We start from the raw sequence: 18,982 nt of genomic DNA, 5'->3' as shown, positions 1-18,982 counted from the left end.
CATGAAGGTCACAGCAGAGTTAGATGCCTGGAATGAAGATCTGCTGAGACAAATGAACGATTTCAATACCGAAGACCTCACTCTGGCTGAGCAGCGTTTGCAGCGTCACACTGAGCGGAAATTGGCTATGAACAACATGACCTTTGAAGTCATCCAGCAAGGGCAAGATTTACACCAATACATCATGGAGGTCCAGGCTTCAGGTGAGCAGAACAAACTGATTTCTGTTTTATGTGAGAATAAAACTCACAAAACCAAGAAAACCCCAAACACCTAAAAATGTATACCAAATACACCAGCTTTTGACACAAGTACAGCCAAAACTCATCTGGCTGTCCACCACAGAAATGTTCTGCAAGTTTGGGGAATTCTTTGATTCCAGAGTATATGTCAAAGATTGTTCTTTCTTTGATACTGAGGAAATAAAGCTAGCTTTCAAGTCTCATTCAGAAAGTTTCACAACTGCAGGATGGAATTTGTGATCACTTCCCAAGGGGATGGAAAGGGAAGGGCAAGACAAGTTACACTCTTTGTTGTTGCACCAAGTCAGCACTGCAGCAAGTCATGAGTTACTGATACTTGAGCTGGCTGGTGTGACCTGAAGTCTGCGTGAAGTCTAGCCATTCTAGGCTCTGTCTGCATGAAATCTAGCCACTCTAGGCTCCTAACCTTTTCTGCAACTACACTTTATTGAGAGACAAAGTGACAGACAAGCTGACTTAATTTTCCCCAGACTTGAGTACCATGTCAGGGTTCAGATATGACTGAGGGGGAGAGAGAGGAGTGAGGGGAGAAAGAAACTAGTTATCCAAGAGCTCCCTTGGAAAGAACTCAAATACAAGAGTCTTGAAACCAGTCCTGAAACAAAACTCCTGTTTCCAGTCATCTCTAATTGAAATTACTTTGTATTAAGAAGAAATATGATTAATTTTTGAGTGCATGTCGAAAAGGAAGATTCAGGTATGTTTAAAGTGGCAATGTGGATGCAAAACAAAAATCAACACCACCACCCCCCCCAAAAAAAAAGCCAACCAAAAACCACCAAGCAAACAAAACACTGTCTTTGCCATGTGCTATTAAATGTCAGATTTGATTCATGTTGATAGGGAGTCTGTCTGATATTTTTACTCTTCTCCTCAGCAGTAATGTTTCTAGAACATCCTATGAATCAGGATTTTTATATCCTTGCATCTGGAAAAGGAATATCATAATTCTGATTAATCATTGGGTGGAGTCCTGGAGTGAATGTCATCTGTGAAGTTCAAATTTGTTAAACATTTAGAAAGAGTGCAAAGCAAAAGAAATTTCTGCTCTTTCCCTCCCAATCTGCATTTTCAAAATAAAAAGTAGTTTTATGGTTTTATTCTTTGGCAAACATTTTACATCTAGGCACTAACCTTTAAAAAAAATAAGTCTGGCAGTATTCAGCCTGATCTGGCAAGCTGCACTCAATGAGGCTTAAGAACTACTGCAGAGGAATGTCGTGAACTAGTACATCCAGTGCATTGTGTGAGCTTCTGTGGGGGTATGATGGTTTGGGTGTACCCCGCCCCCTCACACTTTAGAAGTCACCCAGACTAGTCTCAGCCGGCTCTGGGAATATAAATGAAGCTATTTATTTACAGCTGGCATAATATACAAGCAGCTATTTACAGTATATACAGTTATAGACAGAAATATACAAGGTAAAAGTAATACAGAAACACAACTCCCCTCCCAGAAACCTGAGAGCCCAGGAGAGGCTCTCAACCACCCCTGCACCTTCCCCTTGCCCCTCTCAACCTTGCCCCAGTCCCAAGGAAGAACAGAGGTTCAGCCAAGAGGTTAAGAAGCAAAGGTGAGTGGAAGGTGAGGTTAGGGAGCTGCAGCTCAGTCAGAAGCTCAAGGCAGAGAGTGAGTTAAAAAATGGTGACAGTGTTATCTAATGTTTTCCTTTCTTCTTCAGTAAGACTCTGAGGGGAGTAGACACCACCATTGTTTTCTTTTCACAGCTTATGATCTAGTTTTTCTCACCTAAACATTCTACCCTGCTTCAAACTAGCACAGGGGTATGCCTACAGTATGCCCAGTCCTATACTTCAAGTCCCTTGCTTTCTGGGATGGAAAACTTGTCCTAACACATCAGTTAAGATGCTTGTCTCGCTCACTCCCTGCTCTCCCATCTTGGAAGAGTCTTTCTAAGAATTGCAATCCATGGGAGGTAAAGAATATGATGCAGGAAAGAGCACAGTCAGGAGTCTCAGGAACTGATTTTTAGGAAAAAATACATTTCTCTGTTAGGAAGTCAGAATTTTTTTTGGATTGCAGACAAAGGAGATTAGCAACTAAATGAAGTGACTTTTAAAATGTTTTCACAAGATTATCCATGATCACTTTCTATGAAGTCAACCCAATAAATAAAAATCCGTTGCTCCCAAAGGCAAGGAAGTGGCAACCTCCTGGGGATGTAGAGTAACTGTAGTTAATCAAAGGTAATGGTCATGTCTGCCATGCACAGAATGCTAAAGCCTAGGAGAATGGCAAAATGAGGGAGATTGCTCTAGGGAGCTTACTGCTTCTTATTTCAATAAAGGACAGTTATACTTCATAAAAAATTCATTTTATTTTACTCCCACTTCCTGAATCTTATATCATAGTGGTTCAGTGCATAAGTTAAGGGATGATTGCTCTCACTACCAGAGCTGCAAACTTCCAGGGTGTCGTGGAGGGGATTTCTCTATTCCTTCCCTGTTAGGGGGAGGTGAGAAATTAATTTGAGGAGGGTTTTGATTTTTTATAAAATTCTTTATTAAAATTAATATTTACAAATTACACCACCCCCAACCACTATGAAATCCAGGGTTCGTTTGCAAAGTTATGAAAATAGCTTTGGGATATATATTTACAGGGATTGATTATTAAGTGGAAATATCAAATTATTAACAATTATTGACAGAGAGAAAGATTTTCTTAGGCTTAATGCCTCTTAACAACTCTAGTGTTTGCCCAGCAAGGGCTGAAACTGTGTGTGCTCTTTAGATAGAGACAACTTACATTACAGAGGTATTAAAGCTTACTTATGTGTGCTGTTCTTAAGTTTTAATCATTAATCACCCTTCCTCGGGATCTGCCTCAGCGTGTACCTCAGTCTTTGGGACCTGATGGAGCTGGAGATTTGTCCTGGCTTGCAAGGGATGATAAAGTTTCCCAGTCTCTGGGGTAAATTGAGTTTTCTCTAACCTTCACTCCTGGGGTAAGGTAGTCTCTGCCTCGGTGCTGCCTTTCTGGAGCTGTGCGTGTCCAGGGATGATCAGCTGGCAGGATTCCAGGTGCAGGAGAAGGATTTGCCCATGTAGCCTCTTGACACGGACTGGCAGCTAGCAGGCGGCATTTGCAGGTGTGCAGACCATCTGGAGAGGGGTCTGCTGGCTCTGGGTCTTCCCAGAGTTACAGGATAGCTGGCAAGTAGTATTTATGCTGGGCAAGCAGGGTCTATGCCGTGCTGCAGGGAGATTTAACTCCTTAGAAGAATCAAGATAGCTCTAGGCTTTAGGCAGGGGTCTCGGCTCCCCATGTATGTATGGTGCAGGCATGAATGTGCTCTGCCTCTCAGAGGGCTCGCAGGTAGCGTGACTGCGCCTTGAGACCAATGAACGAGGTCTGGGCCTCGGTAATGCTTGCAAGTGAGCAAGGCCTGATCCTGTGTCTAGGCCAATGCAAGCGGGTCAGGGCAGCAGGGTGCTGCTGTGGATCAGAGCTGAGTCTATGTGCTCTAAGCTTCTGAGCTGGTAAACAGTCTGGATCTTCTGATCGGACTGAATGACTGAACTGACCATCTGACCATGTGGTACTGCTGTTCACCCCTCTTTATAGGCTCTGGGGCTGAGATTCGTGGCTCGTTGGACATCTAACATGACCAATCAGGTTGGCTGTAGGCCAAACCTTGCCCCAATAGGCAATAGAGACATGTCTGGACCCTCGCAATAGGGGATTACCTGCCCGGACCTCAGGGGCACACGAGCTGGGCATGTGTGTGTTATGCAACTTGTTTGCTGCCTCATGGGTCCTGGCAGAAGAACGTGTCTGGGCATGCAGAGGCATAGAAAAGCCTCAGTTTGGGGGCTGCTGCCCCTCCACCACACAGGGGTTCTGGGAAATCAGCTGCTATGGCTGCTTGCTATTGTACAGTGTCACCACTGCTTCAATCAAAACCTAGCTGTAGCCATAGATGTGATTTTTTTTTTTCAGGTCCATTCTACCTAACAAGCCACTCTTAACTGACCAAGTTTCTTCCCTTCCCTGTAATTCTCTTTGGGCTTTATTCTTTTTATCATGTCACACAGGAAACTGATTCAATTTTGATTGCCCTGACATTTGGCTTGGAGGTCTTTAATCTAGTAAGTCTGTCAGATGCAATTACATCCAGGTTTTTGCATTCAGGGTGACTTTTTCACTTGGAAATCTTGTGCAGGTGGAAAACCAGGGGTTTAGATATTTGCCTGTGATTTCTGCATGTCTGATGCAAATTTGGAGCAGTGATTCTCACCAGGCTGTGAAGTGCCTGGCAATCCCTATGCAGTGTTGTGCTGGTAACAATAAATCCAGTGGTCCTGCGAGGCACTGTATCAGACTCTGTGCAGACATTTAAGGCATCTGATACACAAAACATCTGCACAGGTCCAGTATTCCAAAGCTACATGCAGCTCAGGGTTATGTGATTCCTTCCAGTACTCCAACACATGCAAGTGAGCCTACTTTGGATTCAACATGTTTTCACCATTGGAATAATTATTTTTCACCAGTAGGAATGTGTGTTTTTATTAGGGGAGATTTTAAGATCTGGAAGTGAGGTTGTGTTTTCTGAATTTTTTGCAGTACTTTCAAATTGTCTTCATGTCTCACTAAAATCTATCTTCTTCAGAAAACATATTTGCATTTAGTGAATATTCTAAGAGTATTCTCAAGAAGACTTGAGAGCCAGCACTTTTTCTTGAGCCAACATTTTTTACTTCAATAAACCTGTCTTTTTCCAGTTTGATTGTAGGTCTACTGCTGATAGCAAAGCTAAATATGTGGGCAAATATTATCTGAATCATAGAATCAGCCAGGTTGGAAGAGACCTCCAAGATCATCCAGTCCAACCTAGCACCCAGCCCTATCCAATCAACTAGACCATGGCACTAAGTGCCTCATCCAGGCTTTTCTTGAACACCTCCAGGGACGGTGCCTCCACCACCTCCCTGGGCAGCCCATTCCAATGCCAATCACTCTCTCTGGGAAGAACTTCCTCCTAACATCCAGCCTATACTTCCCCTAGCACAACCTGAGACTGTGTCCCCTTGTTCTATTGCTGGTTGTCTGGGAGAAGAGACCAACCCCCACCTGGCTACAACCTCCTTTCAGGTAGCTGTAGACAGCAATGAGGTCACCCCTGAGATTCCTCTTCTCCAGGCTAAACAACTCCAGCTTCTTCAGCCTCTCCTCATAGAGTTTGTGCTCCACATCCTTCACCAGCCTTGTTGCCCTTCTCTGGACACACTTGGTATTGATTTCTGGATGCCTAAGTTGATGTGTTAAGGGACTGGTGCTTCCAAAAGTGGCTGTTTGGACATTTCTGAAAAATCCATTTCCTACTTAGGTTTGTAACTCAGCAGTGCTTGAGCACCCCAACACAAGGCTGCCATGATGATGTATTCATTAGCACATTCACTTTAGTCATTCTCCTTACAGGTAATGGAATTAGTGACACCCTGATAGCTGTTGAATCTATTCTACAAATTCATTTATTACAGTCCCTTTGCATCATCAGTAGCATTGTCCTAGTGAGCACCATAATTAGGAGTTCCTCACAGTTTGCAGAGGTACCTTTTTATATCTTAGAAGCAGTTTGTCAAGTTCAAGCCTAAAACATGCTGCAAAGTTGATGTTATCTGGAAAATTCCAAGCCAGTTTTTTTTCCTGCTCATCAAGCTAACATCATTCACAAATTCTCCTGGTGCTGCACTGCTTAAAAGAGAAATGCAAATTCATTTTTTTAGTTTTCATTTGTGATGTCACTTAAAGCTCCTTAACCTGTTCCTTGCAATAAATAGTATAGTTATAGTTGACTTTCCTGTCACAGGCTTCATATAGCTCAGCCTAAGAACAGGTTCAAAGCCATTTCAAAACAGCTTTGTGCAGGTCAAAAAGCAATGCCCCTTCCTTACACTGAATAGTATCTTGTGTGCAGGTCAAAAAGCAATGCCCCTTCCTTACGCTGAGTAGTATCTTGTGTGCAGGTCAAAAAGCAATGCCTCTTCCTTACACTGAATAGTATATTGTGTGCAGGTCAAAAAGCAATGCCCCTTCCTTACACTGAATAGTATCTTGTGTGCAGGTCAAAAAGCAATGCCCCTTCCTTACACTGAATAGTATCTTGTGTGCAGGTCAAAAAGCAATGCCCCTTCCTTACACTGAATAGTATCTTGTGTGCAGGTCAAAAAGCAATGCCCCTTCCTTACACTGAATAGTATCTTGTGTGCAGGTCAAAAAGCAATGCCTCTTCCTTACACTGAATAGTATCTTGTGTGCAGGTCAAAAAGCAATGCCCCTTCCTTACACTGAATAGTATCTTGTGTGCAGGTCAAAAAGCAATGCCCCTTCCTTACACTGAATAGTATCTTGTGTGCAGGTCAAAAAGCAATGCCTCTTCCTTACACTGAATAGTATCTTGTGTGCAGGTCAAAAAGCAATGCCCCTTCCTTACACTGAGTAGTATCTTGTGTGCAGGTCAAAAAGCAGTGCCCCTTCCTTACACCGAGTAGTATCTTGTGTGCAGGTCAAAAAGCAATGCCTCTTCCTTACACTGAATAGTATCTGTGTTGCCAACAGCTCAGGTGTTAACGAAGGTATGTTTTATAGGATGAGAATTAGTGTGGCTTGGAACTATGTTGTGTAAAATTTCATTGGACACATTTTCAGTTCATTATCCTTCCCTTAATGCTGCACTGGTTGAGGTGTTGGAAAATGGCAATGAGGTTTGGTTTTCCAGGAAATCAGCTGTGCTTTCTCTGTTGATCAAAACACAGTGTAATGATAGTATATATGAAATTATTCTGAAAAGAAGGCTTTTCATTTTGCAAACCAATCTTGGAAAAGAATAGGAGCTCTTACCACATGTACTGCAGAATAAATCTGTGTGACATACGACAAGCAAGAAAGGGCAAGTCATTCCTCATAGGGAGCATAGGCTGCTCTTGGATAGCATCCCAGGCAGTTCACTGGTTGCTGATGATGAGTTAGCACAATCAAAACTGTGGCAGCTGAGTGTGCCATGAAGGAAAACCATGCATTTAATATCAAATAGGTGCGGTGAAGTCAAGCATAGAAAAAGCCATCATGTCCTGAGGATAAAGAACCACGTGCAGGCTAATTGTAACAACAATGCCTCATGTCTGGCAATTGAAAAGAATTTCACCCCCAAGAATAGAATCATATATTAAATTTGCAGTTCTAAAGTGGCAGCCAGGGGCCATTCCATTTTATTTAGTAATGAAGGAACTGTTTTGTTTTGGCTGGGAAATTAAATAAGCCAATCACTTGCATTCCTGTGTGCTTTTTCTCATAAAAGCAGAATTCAGGAGGAAGGGGATATGATTAATAATAAGGTCATAATTTTGTGTGTGTCTGTGTACTGTCTGTCCTCTGTACATATTACTGTGAGAGAGAATGAAAGTCACAAGTTTCAGAGGAGGATGAGGAGGGAAGAAAAGACATCTTCTAAATGGGTTTTAAAAATAGTGTCCAGTGCAGTGTTTTGTACTACAGCTTCTAATTAACACATTTGGGTTTTAATGTCTTATTATTCCATGAAATCAGATGGCTTTGCAGAAGAGTGTAGTGTTTTCTCAGTGTTAATGCAAGCTGATTATTTTTATGTTGGGTTCCTGGTCCTTCTTGTATTGAAGCCAACGGCAAAATTCCAGTAGACCTTAATAAGGGACGAGTCAGATCTTTGTAGGCTCAGAGGTGACCTTATTGCTGTCTACAACTACCTGAGGGGTGGTTGTGGCCAGGAGGAGGTTGCTCTCTTCTCTCAGGTGGCCAGCACCAGAACGAGAGGACACAGCCTCAAGCTACGCCAGGGGAAATTTAGGCTGGAGGTGAGGAGAAAGTTCTTCACTGAGAGAGTCATTGGACACTGGAATGGGCTGCCCGGGGAGGTGGTGGAGTCGCCGTCCCTGGAGCTGTTCAAGGCAAGGTTGGACGTGGCACTTGGTGCCATGGTCTAGCCTTGAGCTCTGTGGTAAAGGGTTGGACTTGATGATCTATGAGGTCTCTCCCAACCTTGGTAATACTGTGATAATCACATGGATTACAGTAATGTGGGATGACATCATGTTTCCTCCAGGCAAAACTTTCACAATTACACTGGTTATGTACCCAGCAATGCTTTTGCTCTGGTGTAATAAATAAGTAAGGTATGAAGCTCTGTGTTGTATTTCATGTAACCATTACCCGTAAGGCTTGTAGGGTCATAAGAAAATTCAGGAGATAAAAAGAGACTCAGGAGGTCTCTTCTTTCAACCTCCTGATGAAGTCAGGCTCAGCTATGAAACCAGATCAGGTCAATCAGAGGTTTATCAATTTCACACATGAAGCAAGGGATGGGGGCTGTGGTACTAAGCCACTTTTTCTCTCTGGTATGTGAGAAGTGGATTAAAATCAGTCTGAAATATTTCTGAATGAACCATAGCTTGGGTTAAACTAAATTGTTGTTAATGATCCTCTAAGGTGCCCAAATGGGGAAAAAAAAAAGTTTGCCCTGTGGAGATGCACTTGTAGCTCTAGGCTTTACTTCCTGTACATCTCTTATTTTTTCCCTCATCTGTGTTTCGTTCTGAGTTCTTTTCTACCTGCATTTCTAAAGTATGAATTACTGACAAATGAGAGGGGTTTGTTGTGGTTTTTTTCTGTCCTTTTTCTTTAATTCAATGTTTGTGATAGCTTTTGAGTAAAGGCTCTGGTTTAGTCATGTCACGCTATCCAGATGCTGATGGATGAGATGAACAGAGCAGCACTACTTCCTGTGAAAAATGTAGTGATGCAGAATAGAAAACTGGCAAAGCCAAGTACTACTCATAAGAAAATTTAGTGACAAGGAATTTCTTCAGAGTTGCAAATCAATGTGTTGGATGGCAGAATATGTTGAAGCTTTTATTTGTGTAGCAATTGAAATGTCAAATAAGTCCAATGTTCTTTCTCTTTATGTGGTACAGGCATTGAGCTGATCTGTGAAAAAGACATTGATCTTGCAACACAGGTCCAAGAACTGCTGGAATTCCTTCATGAGAAACAGCATGAGCTGGAGCTTAATGCTGACCAAACCCACAAGAGGTTAGAGCAGTGCCTACAGCTTCGACACCTACAGGCTGAAGTCAAGCAGGTGAGAGTTTTTAACCACACATGAAGGTCTTAAATGGATTTTCAGATATTACAGACATGCAAACTGCTAAACCAGCTCAGGCCAAGTCACACACTTTTAGATGGACAATCTTAATCCTGTTTTCCTTAACAGTACTTGATCTGCTGACAGATAGCAGCATGACCCTTTAAAAATAACAAAGGGCTCTGTTGCTTCTAGTATACATATATTTGGCTTCATGGGAAGTCTGTGCAGAGCTAACCCTGTAACTTCTCAGCTGGAGAAACTGTGTCAACCTCCATGTGTTCTGGGAATATAATGGTTCAGTTTGGAATCCAGACTTAAGCTGGTTGTGGAAAACTGGCCCAAAGCAAAGGGTAACTGAGCTGTGAGGTCTAAGAAGGACATTACAGTAGTTCCACCTTTTTATTTATTGCCATATTTCTGTTGACCTGCAGGAACCTTTAACACCTTCTGTGGTCTCTAGATGCTAGGACTTAGCCATCTTACTACTATTACATTGTCCTTTATCCAGATTGCATCCCAGCTTAGGCAGTTCTGTTCTGCCTCTTTATGTTCCCCCTGATATTTAATTTGGATGCCACGTATTTCTTTGTTTTCCTTTGCTACACAGGATAACAGTTAACTTCTTGCTTATGGATAAGGATCCATAAGTGGCTTCACACTTCAATATATATCTGGATTTTAGTGGGATGGTCTTAACTGCATTAGAAAAACCAGGAAGCATTTTTTCTAGGCACCTGAAATGTGTGTGGGGCTTTTTTCCCAAATACTACAAGGTGTTAGTGAAAAAGATTTGCTTCTTTGTCTACTAAAAATAAATAAATCATACTGAGTACTCAGTACACAGGATCATAGTTACACTTTCTTCAAAAGTGAATATTTGAGCCATGCTTTATCTGAATTTTTACCATCATTGGCAAAAACTCCTTCGTTCATAAAGTGTACTCTCAAGCTGGCCACTGGCAGGGCTAACATCAGTGAAGGTACCTGATGTTACTTCATCATCCTGTATCTGTTGGGCCTTAACTACATTACAAACCAAAATCTAACCCATGTAAATGGGTTTAGGACTAAACTACCTAATATTTACTTGTGAAAGAACAGCTGCCTTGAATTAATATTTCTGTCAGGGCTTTCATTGCTATGTGACCTTTCAGCAAACCAGTAGTGAAGAACAGTTTTATTTGTTCAGCCAAATGCTAATAACTCCTTTTCCTTATTAACCTATAGCTTAACACAGCTACATTTTCCCTTAGAAAGAGGCAAGTTATATTTTTGCCCTATCTATTTAGTTTCCTGTAGATAACTCACAGTCCCAAACATTTAGTGAAACTGGGAAATATATTGATTTTGACTTATAGTTCATCTCCAGTGTGGTCCAGATTTCCTTTACTTTCATTTCAGTCCATCTGAGATGGTGAATGATCTCATTACTAGATTGCCCTCACTCTTGTGAATCAGCTGAGATGTGTTTTCCCCAAGATACCTACTGTAGCTGTGTTTAAGTTCTGCTGACATAGTAGAATTTGTCACAAAGCTGCCACATGTACAGGTGTTCACATTTTGCTATAATGGCTCATGAAAATAGAAAGTCTTTTAACCGTCTCTCCTAAGTCTCATTTACCAGGGATTTCTGCTTTATATCCTATGCACCAAGAGTTTGAATGCCAAGACAATGAATCAAAGTTTGGGGCCATTACAGCATAATAATTCCAAATGAGATGTTCTGTGAACTGCTTGAGAGTAGAAATAGTATAAATCAGTGCTTTACAAACTCTTTGTTATTGAGAAAGATTCTGCCCAAGGCTGAGTTCCCCTCATTTGGATCCCACTTATTCTGACAGAAACTACAGAGCCAGGCTTGTTTACATTAAAGTAATAACAAACTCTGAAGCTCTTTACCTCTCCCAGCAATCAAGAACTACAGCATTTTGTGATTGCTGTGCCACCAATCACCCATGACTACTTCTCTGTTCACAAACATCAGGGAGCCTTCCTTGGCTGGCTCCCCTACCAACTGTGTCAGGAAACTATCTACTGTCTGAAGCTTCTTATCACTCTAGGAACCTCTGAGGCTGCTTCCTCTCCACTGTGTTATATTGTATTATGTGATGCCATCAGTGTGTTCCTGCTTCTCCACTTTTTGAGAGAGCCTTTGTAGGTTTATTCAACTTCTGTGAAGCTGATAAAATCTTCAGTTTGTAGGAAATCACTGTTTAAAGCCATCTGTTGCTGTTGGCCTGTCTGCACATTGAGAGACAGTGGTGAAATAATACAGGACATGATCAGGGAAAGAAAGGTGCTGTGTTAGCAGCTTATATGTACATACTTTGATTAAAAGGTATTAAGCACCATTTAAGTAGGAGCAAGTTTGTGAGCAAGTTTTGTCAACCAGATATAAATATGTAAAATCTTTCTTCCAAATGCTTCACTGCTTCCATCTAAACCAATGACACAATGAAAGGTTCACAGATCACTGGTTTTTGTACTTAGACTTCAGAAGCAACTGAAATTGTTAATGTGCATAAATGACACACACACAAAAGAAGAGAGGAAAAAAAGTAAGGGGAAAAATTTACTCTAGAAAAAGCTGATGCAATCTCATATGAGGCCCTGACATTGAAGTGGTAGACTTTTGAAAGCAGAATGAGTTCATTATTTAAGTTTTTCCAAGCAAAATTTGCAACTGCTTGGGTGTTCTGTGAGCCTGGAAGTGGGAGCTTAGGAGCCCTACAGTGAGCACCTGAGCCCACACTCTATAGGAAGGAGGGAGGGGCATAACTCAGGAGTAGCAGCAGCCTTGGTCAAGAAGAGTACTGTAAGTGTGATGGTTTGGGTGTTACCAACTCCATGATTCTTTGGAAATCACCCAGACTAGACTCAGCCGGCTCTGGAAATTTGAATGAAGCTTATATTTACAGCTTAGCTCAATATACAAGCAGGTATTTACAGTACATACATTTATATACAGAAATATACAAGGTAAAAGGTAACACAGAAACACAACTCCCCTCCCAGAAACCTGAGTCCCCAGGAGGGGCTCCCAACCGCCCTTTCACCTTCTCCCACTCCTCTCTACCTTACCTCAGACGTTGCCTTGTGCCCAAGGAAGAATGGAGGGTCGGCCAGGGGAGTTAGGATTAATCAGAGAGATGGAAGGTGAGGTTAGAGAGATGCAGCCCAGAGCCCAGACAGAGAGCAACTCCCTTATCTATGTTTGGATTCTTGCTCTTATGTGTCTCAGCAAGCTTATGGGTGAAGTAGACATCACCATTGTTTCCCTTTCACAGCCTCTAATCTAGTTCTACTCACCAAAACATTCTAGCTGGCTTCAAACTAGCACAGTAAGCATTGTTGACAAGATGTAGTCTGTCAGAGCCTGGTCTGGACTGCTTTACCCTGAAAACTTTTGAGTCAACAGGACAGTTATACAGAGCAATGCACATGTATCATTCACACTAGAGGAAACCTAACAGATTTCAGTATATGGTCCCACTTCTTTTCTACTCAACCTTATTACCTTTTAGCTTTCTCACTGATGAAATTTCTGCAAGACTAAAATTCCCAGTGATGATTTTTTTTTCTTAACTGTTTAGAGAGTCAGATGTTTGTATGAAATCTGTGTCAAAACTGCTGTGGCAGCTCCAGCGAGAGCATGAGCAGTTTCAGCTGGTGTGGTGGTTTGGCTGTTCCCCGCCCCCCCCACACTTTAGAAGGTACCCAAACTAGACTCAGACGGCTCTGGGAATATAAATGAAGCTATTTATTTACAGCTAGCACAATATACAAGCAGATATTTACAGTATATACAGTTATAGACAGAAATATACAAGGTAAAAGGTGATACAGAAACACAACTCCCCTCCCAGAAACCTGAGTGCCCAGGAGGGGCTCTCAACCACCCCTGCACCTTCACCCTGCCCCTCTCAACCTTACCCCAGTCCTAAAGAAGAATAGAGGTTCAGCCAAGAGGTTAAGAAGCAAGGTTAGTGGCAGTGAGGTTAGGGAGATGTAGCTCAGTCCGAAGCCAACCAGAACGTGAAGACAAAATGGCAAAAGTGTTATCTAATGTTTACATTCTTCTTCAGCGAGACTCTGAGGGAAGGAGACATCCCCATTGTTTTCCTTTCACAGCCTATGATCTAGTTCCTCTCACCAAAACATTCTACCCTGCTTCAAACTAGCACAGCTGGCCATAGAGGTAACATGATAAAGAACTGTTTCTTTTTCTCAGGTGATCATCGTACAAAAGGTTCTTTCTTGAGTACCAATCTTTAAGTTCATGATGCAGTCAGAGGTTGATAGTGCAATAAATTATTTATCATCTGCAGCTAATTCTTCTGCCTTTCCATTCATGAAAAAGACACTCACAGAGCTCCTGATAACTTCTCTGAGGGAAAAAAAATGAATTAAATATTGAAATTCACAAAGTGATCTGAAAATGGGAAAAGTTAGTGAAGTTATTTACAGTTTCCAAGAGGACCCTGTCACACCCTCATTGTTTAACCCTCTTAGTTTAAAATATATACAAAGAATCAATAAAAAGCTCTTGCATTTTTAGCACACAAGTATATATCGTGGTATATAAAATATGAAAGCGTGTCTTGATTTATGTTGCCCTCACTTCATGTCTTTCCCAGTGATCCTTTGGTTAACTTCAGGTCTTGGTCCCATTTGGTCGGTAATAATGTAGCTTTCTTGTCTGATGGATTACAGAAAATGCCAGCCAAAAAAAGATTGCCTTATGATAACCTGATTTCTTTTCCTTTAAATCTTTGTTGCATTTCCCACAGGAACAGTAACACCTGCTGATGAAAGAGAGAAAGCTGACAAATCGAATCTTCCACACTGTTGTACTGAGAAGAATGTAATTTTCTACAAATTAGGGTCAGCTACCTGTGTAGATGGCTCCCCTTTCTTTCTCCTAGGGAAAATTCATTTTCCCAGCCTACAGAGAGCTGAATAGCTATAACTAGGGTGATACATGATGTAGGGATAAAAACCAAAACAACAGAAAATCCTCACTTCTTTCAGGCAATTTAATGGATCACTTGGTGAGAATTATGGGACAAAAGGGAAATTATTATGTAGAATACTGCAGCAAAGTCAATTTTGGAGCTTTGTAAATCACTGGCTGAAATTTAGGGCAGTGGTTGGGCAGTCAGGATTTCCTGTGTGTCTGCAAATTAAATTCAGCACCTTCCTGGCTTCATTGGAATAATTTGACACCCACACAGGTAGAAAATAGCTTTTGAGACAGCACTGCAAAGAACCTGCATGTGTATTCTGAATGTTAATCTTCTAAATGCGTGTCTTAAAATAGCAGAAATTTTGACTGCTGAAAAGAATAAACACAAGCTTGACAGATTAAATATATTTAGGATCTGATTCTGTAGTTATTACATCATGGGTTGCTTGTCTACAAATAATCTGAACATCCAGGAAGTAAAGCCTCTTGACTAGATATAAAATGCAAGACCTGGGATTTTGTCCTGGCTGAGCACGCAGGTAGAAACTCCAACTGCATCTTGAATCCATGGAGCCAGCTCTTTCTTCTCCCCCCTCACACCTAAGCTCTGACGGTTGTGTGGAAAAAAAACACAGGCAGAAAGGAGCTGCAAGGTCTGTGATTCCAGCTGAAAATTTGAAAAAGAGAGACATCTTTATGCTTAATTTGCTATTTCCCTCATTGAACCTGGTGCTCTTGTCCTGGGCTATTTGCATAAGGGGATGTTCATTCTTGTGATCAAAGCTCAGAAATTAAATCTCTTTGTTATTCATGTGTCTGCATAAACACTTTGGGAGTTTAATTCCTTGAGCAGTAAATTCCTCAATGAGTAAATTCCTTTGTCTTTTAAAAATTGATGTCATTAAGGTCTTACCCTAGGATTTCTTTCTGCTCATTTTGCCACCTGACACCACAACAAGCAAACTACCTTTTCGTAAGCCAGGCTGAAGCATTTTCTGATTGGTGACTGCATAAACTGTTGTACCCTTCCCATAAACACATCCTTTCTTTCCAGGTGCTTGGTTGGATCAGGAATGGCGAATCAATGCTGAATGCAAGCCTCGTCAATGCAAGCTCCCTCTCTGAAGCTGAGCAGCTCCAGCGAGAGCATGAACAGTTTCAGCTGGCCATAGAGGTAACATGATAAAGAACTGTTTCTTTTTCTCAGGTGATCATCGTACAAAAGATTCTCTCTTGAGTACCAATTTTAAGCTCATGTTGCAGCCAGAGGTTGATAGTGCAATAAATTATTTATCATCTGCAGCTAATTCTTCTGCTTTTCCATTCATGAAAAAGACACTCACAGAGCTCCTGATAACTTCTCTGAGGATAAAAAATGAATTAAATATTGAAATTCACAAAGTGATCTGAAAATGGGAACAGTTAGTGAAATTAGGTTTTTTTTTTCCCCCATGTCCACAATATGCAGATAATTTAATAACACTCATTTATGAATATCTTTGTTACCAATTAATTCTCTCAGATGAAATCCATATTTCATTCAGGTCTCCTTTTGTGGACAGCAAAAGAGATATTCATTCAAATCCACATTCTCAAATGTCTTTGAAGAAGAGGTAAAAGGGTTGATTTTAAAGGCTTGTCTGCTCAACTTGAGTTTTTGCCCTGAAGTAACAGATCTTTGACCTGACTCTTAAAAACTAATTGTGAGACATCTCATTTGCCTCACTCATAGGGTCAAATGTGACAGGAGGAATAGCACCTCCTCTGAGCTGCTTTCTTTGAATGGGAATATAGTGGAGGGCTACAGACTCCCTAAGTAGGATGCTACAAGATTCATGGATAGGCTCAGTGCTATGGGTAGGCTCTTTGTGGCTATGAACAAACTCTACACTTCTAGGGTGTGCTCACTGCAGTTGCTAGAAGGGGGGCCTATTGCTTTTTCCTGTTCCTGCTTAACAATGTGTAAATGCTTCCCAGATTATCTTAATTGACAGCTTTTTACAGAGCAAAGAGCAAGATGAAAAGTCCCTTTCTGTGGTGTATATATACTTGAAAATCACAAAAACTAAGCCAAACTTGAAGCTATGAAAATAATATTTTCATGAAGGAGATTTGAAGAGATGCCTGATTTGGGGGAGTGGGGGAAAGTGTTTTTATCTCTTCTGGTAAACTTCGAATAAGCCAATATATATTATTATAGCACTGCTAGTAAGTGTAGCTGAAATCTCAGCTAATGACCTATTGTGGTCCAACCTCACTCATACTAAGCAAGGAGCAGCTGTTGTAGCTCCTAAGGGGAAATTACCAGGTTGTGCTGACCGCATCCTGGCAGCCACCACCAGACAGCAGTGGGGAACAAGACACCCACTGGCTGCACTGTCACAACTCACTGCCATCGAGGAAGTATTGGTGTTGAATGCAAATCACAGAGGGAGAGGAGAGTTACACCACAGTAAGGGGAAAATAAGTTTTCAAAGGGAGAAAAATGCTACATTAAATATTTGAAGTGTTTAAAGGTCAATATGGGGAAGAGATCAGCAAAGCACACAGGACAGGCTGTTCTCTAAAGGCATTGTAGATGTGGAACTGATTTTCAGTTGAAATCCTTTAAATTCTATTTAAAACAGTGTTACAGTTCTAACATCAGTAAAGCAGCTGGATATTACATTTAACCAGTTGTTCTTGAACATCTTCCTAAATGTTTCTGCCAAGCATTAATCATTTTTTGCTAATAGCTTTCTCTACATTGCGTTATTCATCAGTGTATTACCAGATGATTTCAAGCTTCTTTCCAGGTTCAAGGATTAGATCATAAAAGTATCACATGAGAATTTGTCAGCAGCAGTTACAAATGGGATGCAGAAGAGAGAAGTCTTTGGGAGATTTTAGGGCTTCTGTTCAGAAAGTTAAAATGGAGTATTCCACTCAACCATGCCTCAACACAGTTGCACAGGAGGCTGTGAAGGGCTGGGGGCTATTTTCTTCTCAGCAACCCACAGAGGTGGGCATAACCACCAGTTGGTTACTCTGAGAGGAGCTGGGGAATGGGGCAGATAATTCAGTCCTGCCTGTAAACTGTCTGCTGAGTAAATGGGGGGGACAATGGAGAAAATGTCTTGACTCTCCATGTAGCACAGTGCTCTTTAGGGTAGCACAGTGTAGCTCCAGTATGAGTGAACTGACTCAGAAATGTAGAGGCAGGTACTTGTGATATAGTTTGAGAAATTTAGCAAAGCATCTTCACTTCTTCTGGAGTTGATGTTTTGTATCCTGCAGACAGGACAATTACACGCACAAGTGAAGCTGCTGGTGCCAGCAGATTGCCTGGCAAGAGTCAAATTAGCATGATTAGACCCACAGTTCACCAACTTGCTTTTGTATTTGGAGATTTGTGGGACGCAGTGAGCTCTGAGTACAGGCTGTGTGGGAGCTCAACACAACAGCTACCTGAGCTGGGCTTGTCAAAATTAATCCACCAGGAGCCTTAGCCTGGGTTGTTGCCCAAAGGACAGTAACTGATCAGTAGAGCTAACCCATTTTATCTGGTGCTTGCTTGCCCAAGCTCTAATAACATGTTGTAAATGTGTGTGAATAATTGAAACTAAAATGCTCTGTGGAAAGTAACTGTTAACTGAAGATAACTCTAAACTGTTTCACTCTCTCGCATCTCCATGCTCACACCTTGCTTCCCCTTTCTCCATATCTGGCACATCTATGCAACCTCTCTTTCTTCCCCTCATACACAGTCCCTCTTTCATGCCACTTCCTTACAGAAGACACACCAGAGTGCCCTGCAAGTCCAGCAGAAAGCTGAAGTGTTGCTACAGGCTGGGCATTATGATGCTGATGCTATCAGAGAGTGTGCCGAAAAAGTGGCCCTGCACTGGCAACAGCTGATGCTGAAGATGGAGGACAGGCTCAAACTTGTCAATGCCTCGGTGGCCTTCTATAAAACTTCTGAGCAGGTGAGCTGAACAGTACCTGTGCCATAGCATGTTACTTCAGCCTGTGATTTAGCTCCCAGTGTATAATGCAATGGTCTTGCCTCTCTTGTAAATCAGTGTGGAATTTTGAAGGGTTGCAAATAGCCAGTCTGGTAATACCACTAAGGAGCAGCACTCATTTTTCTTTACCTTAAATAATCACAAAAGTAGGAAGATCCAGGCCCTGAAAAGCTGCCCATGCCATATGCTTATATGTCATCATCCATGCATTATGTGCATGGAAACCTTTCTGACAATGGGGCCAGTGGTGAGCCCTTGGGTGATTCCCAGCTAATATGTGCCAATGCGAGCGCACTGCATGAAGTAGCAGTGCTGGTAGGTGTGGGTTTTCTGCATGGGTTCCTTTGCCAGTGAAGGATGTCACAGCATTGCCAAAGTTAACTGAAAAGACATTTGCTGCCTTAGCATCGTCATGCCATACATGGTGTGGTGGTCTGGGTGTTACCCACCCCACCCCCCACTTTGGAAATCACCCAGATTAGACTCAGCCAGCTCTGGAAATTGAATGGAGCTTATAATTTACAGTTTAGCAGAATAGACAAGCAGATATTTACAGTATATACATTTATATACAGAAATATACAAGGTAAAAGGTAATACAGA

General features: G+C 41.7%; 1 protein-coding gene across 18 annotated transcripts in view; it reads left to right on the top strand.

Moving 5' to 3' along the window:
* Positions 1–18,982, top strand: part of KALRN (kalirin RhoGEF kinase) — a 651,147-nt gene that overhangs the window by 422,554 nt on the left and 209,611 nt on the right. For 17 of the 18 annotated variants that reach the window (XM_064156794.1, XM_064156780.1, XM_064156820.1 and 14 more), the window contains 4 exons: positions 8–203; positions 9,237–9,403; positions 15,430–15,549; positions 18,122–18,340. In XM_064156794.1, coding sequence (XP_064012864.1) covers positions 8–203; positions 9,237–9,403; positions 15,430–15,549; positions 18,122–18,340 — 702 coding nt within the window. The remainder of the gene's footprint in view (positions 1–7; positions 204–9,236; positions 9,404–15,429; positions 15,550–18,121; positions 18,341–18,982) is intronic. The other variant, XM_064156788.1, reaches the window with a different exon arrangement.

Source organism: Pogoniulus pusillus, chromosome 2, assembly GCF_015220805.1.
Source record: "Pogoniulus pusillus isolate bPogPus1 chromosome 2, bPogPus1.pri, whole genome shotgun sequence".
Lineage (NCBI taxonomy): Eukaryota > Metazoa > Chordata > Aves > Piciformes > Lybiidae > Pogoniulus > Pogoniulus pusillus.
This window is presented reverse-complemented; position numbering and strand designations above follow the sequence as displayed.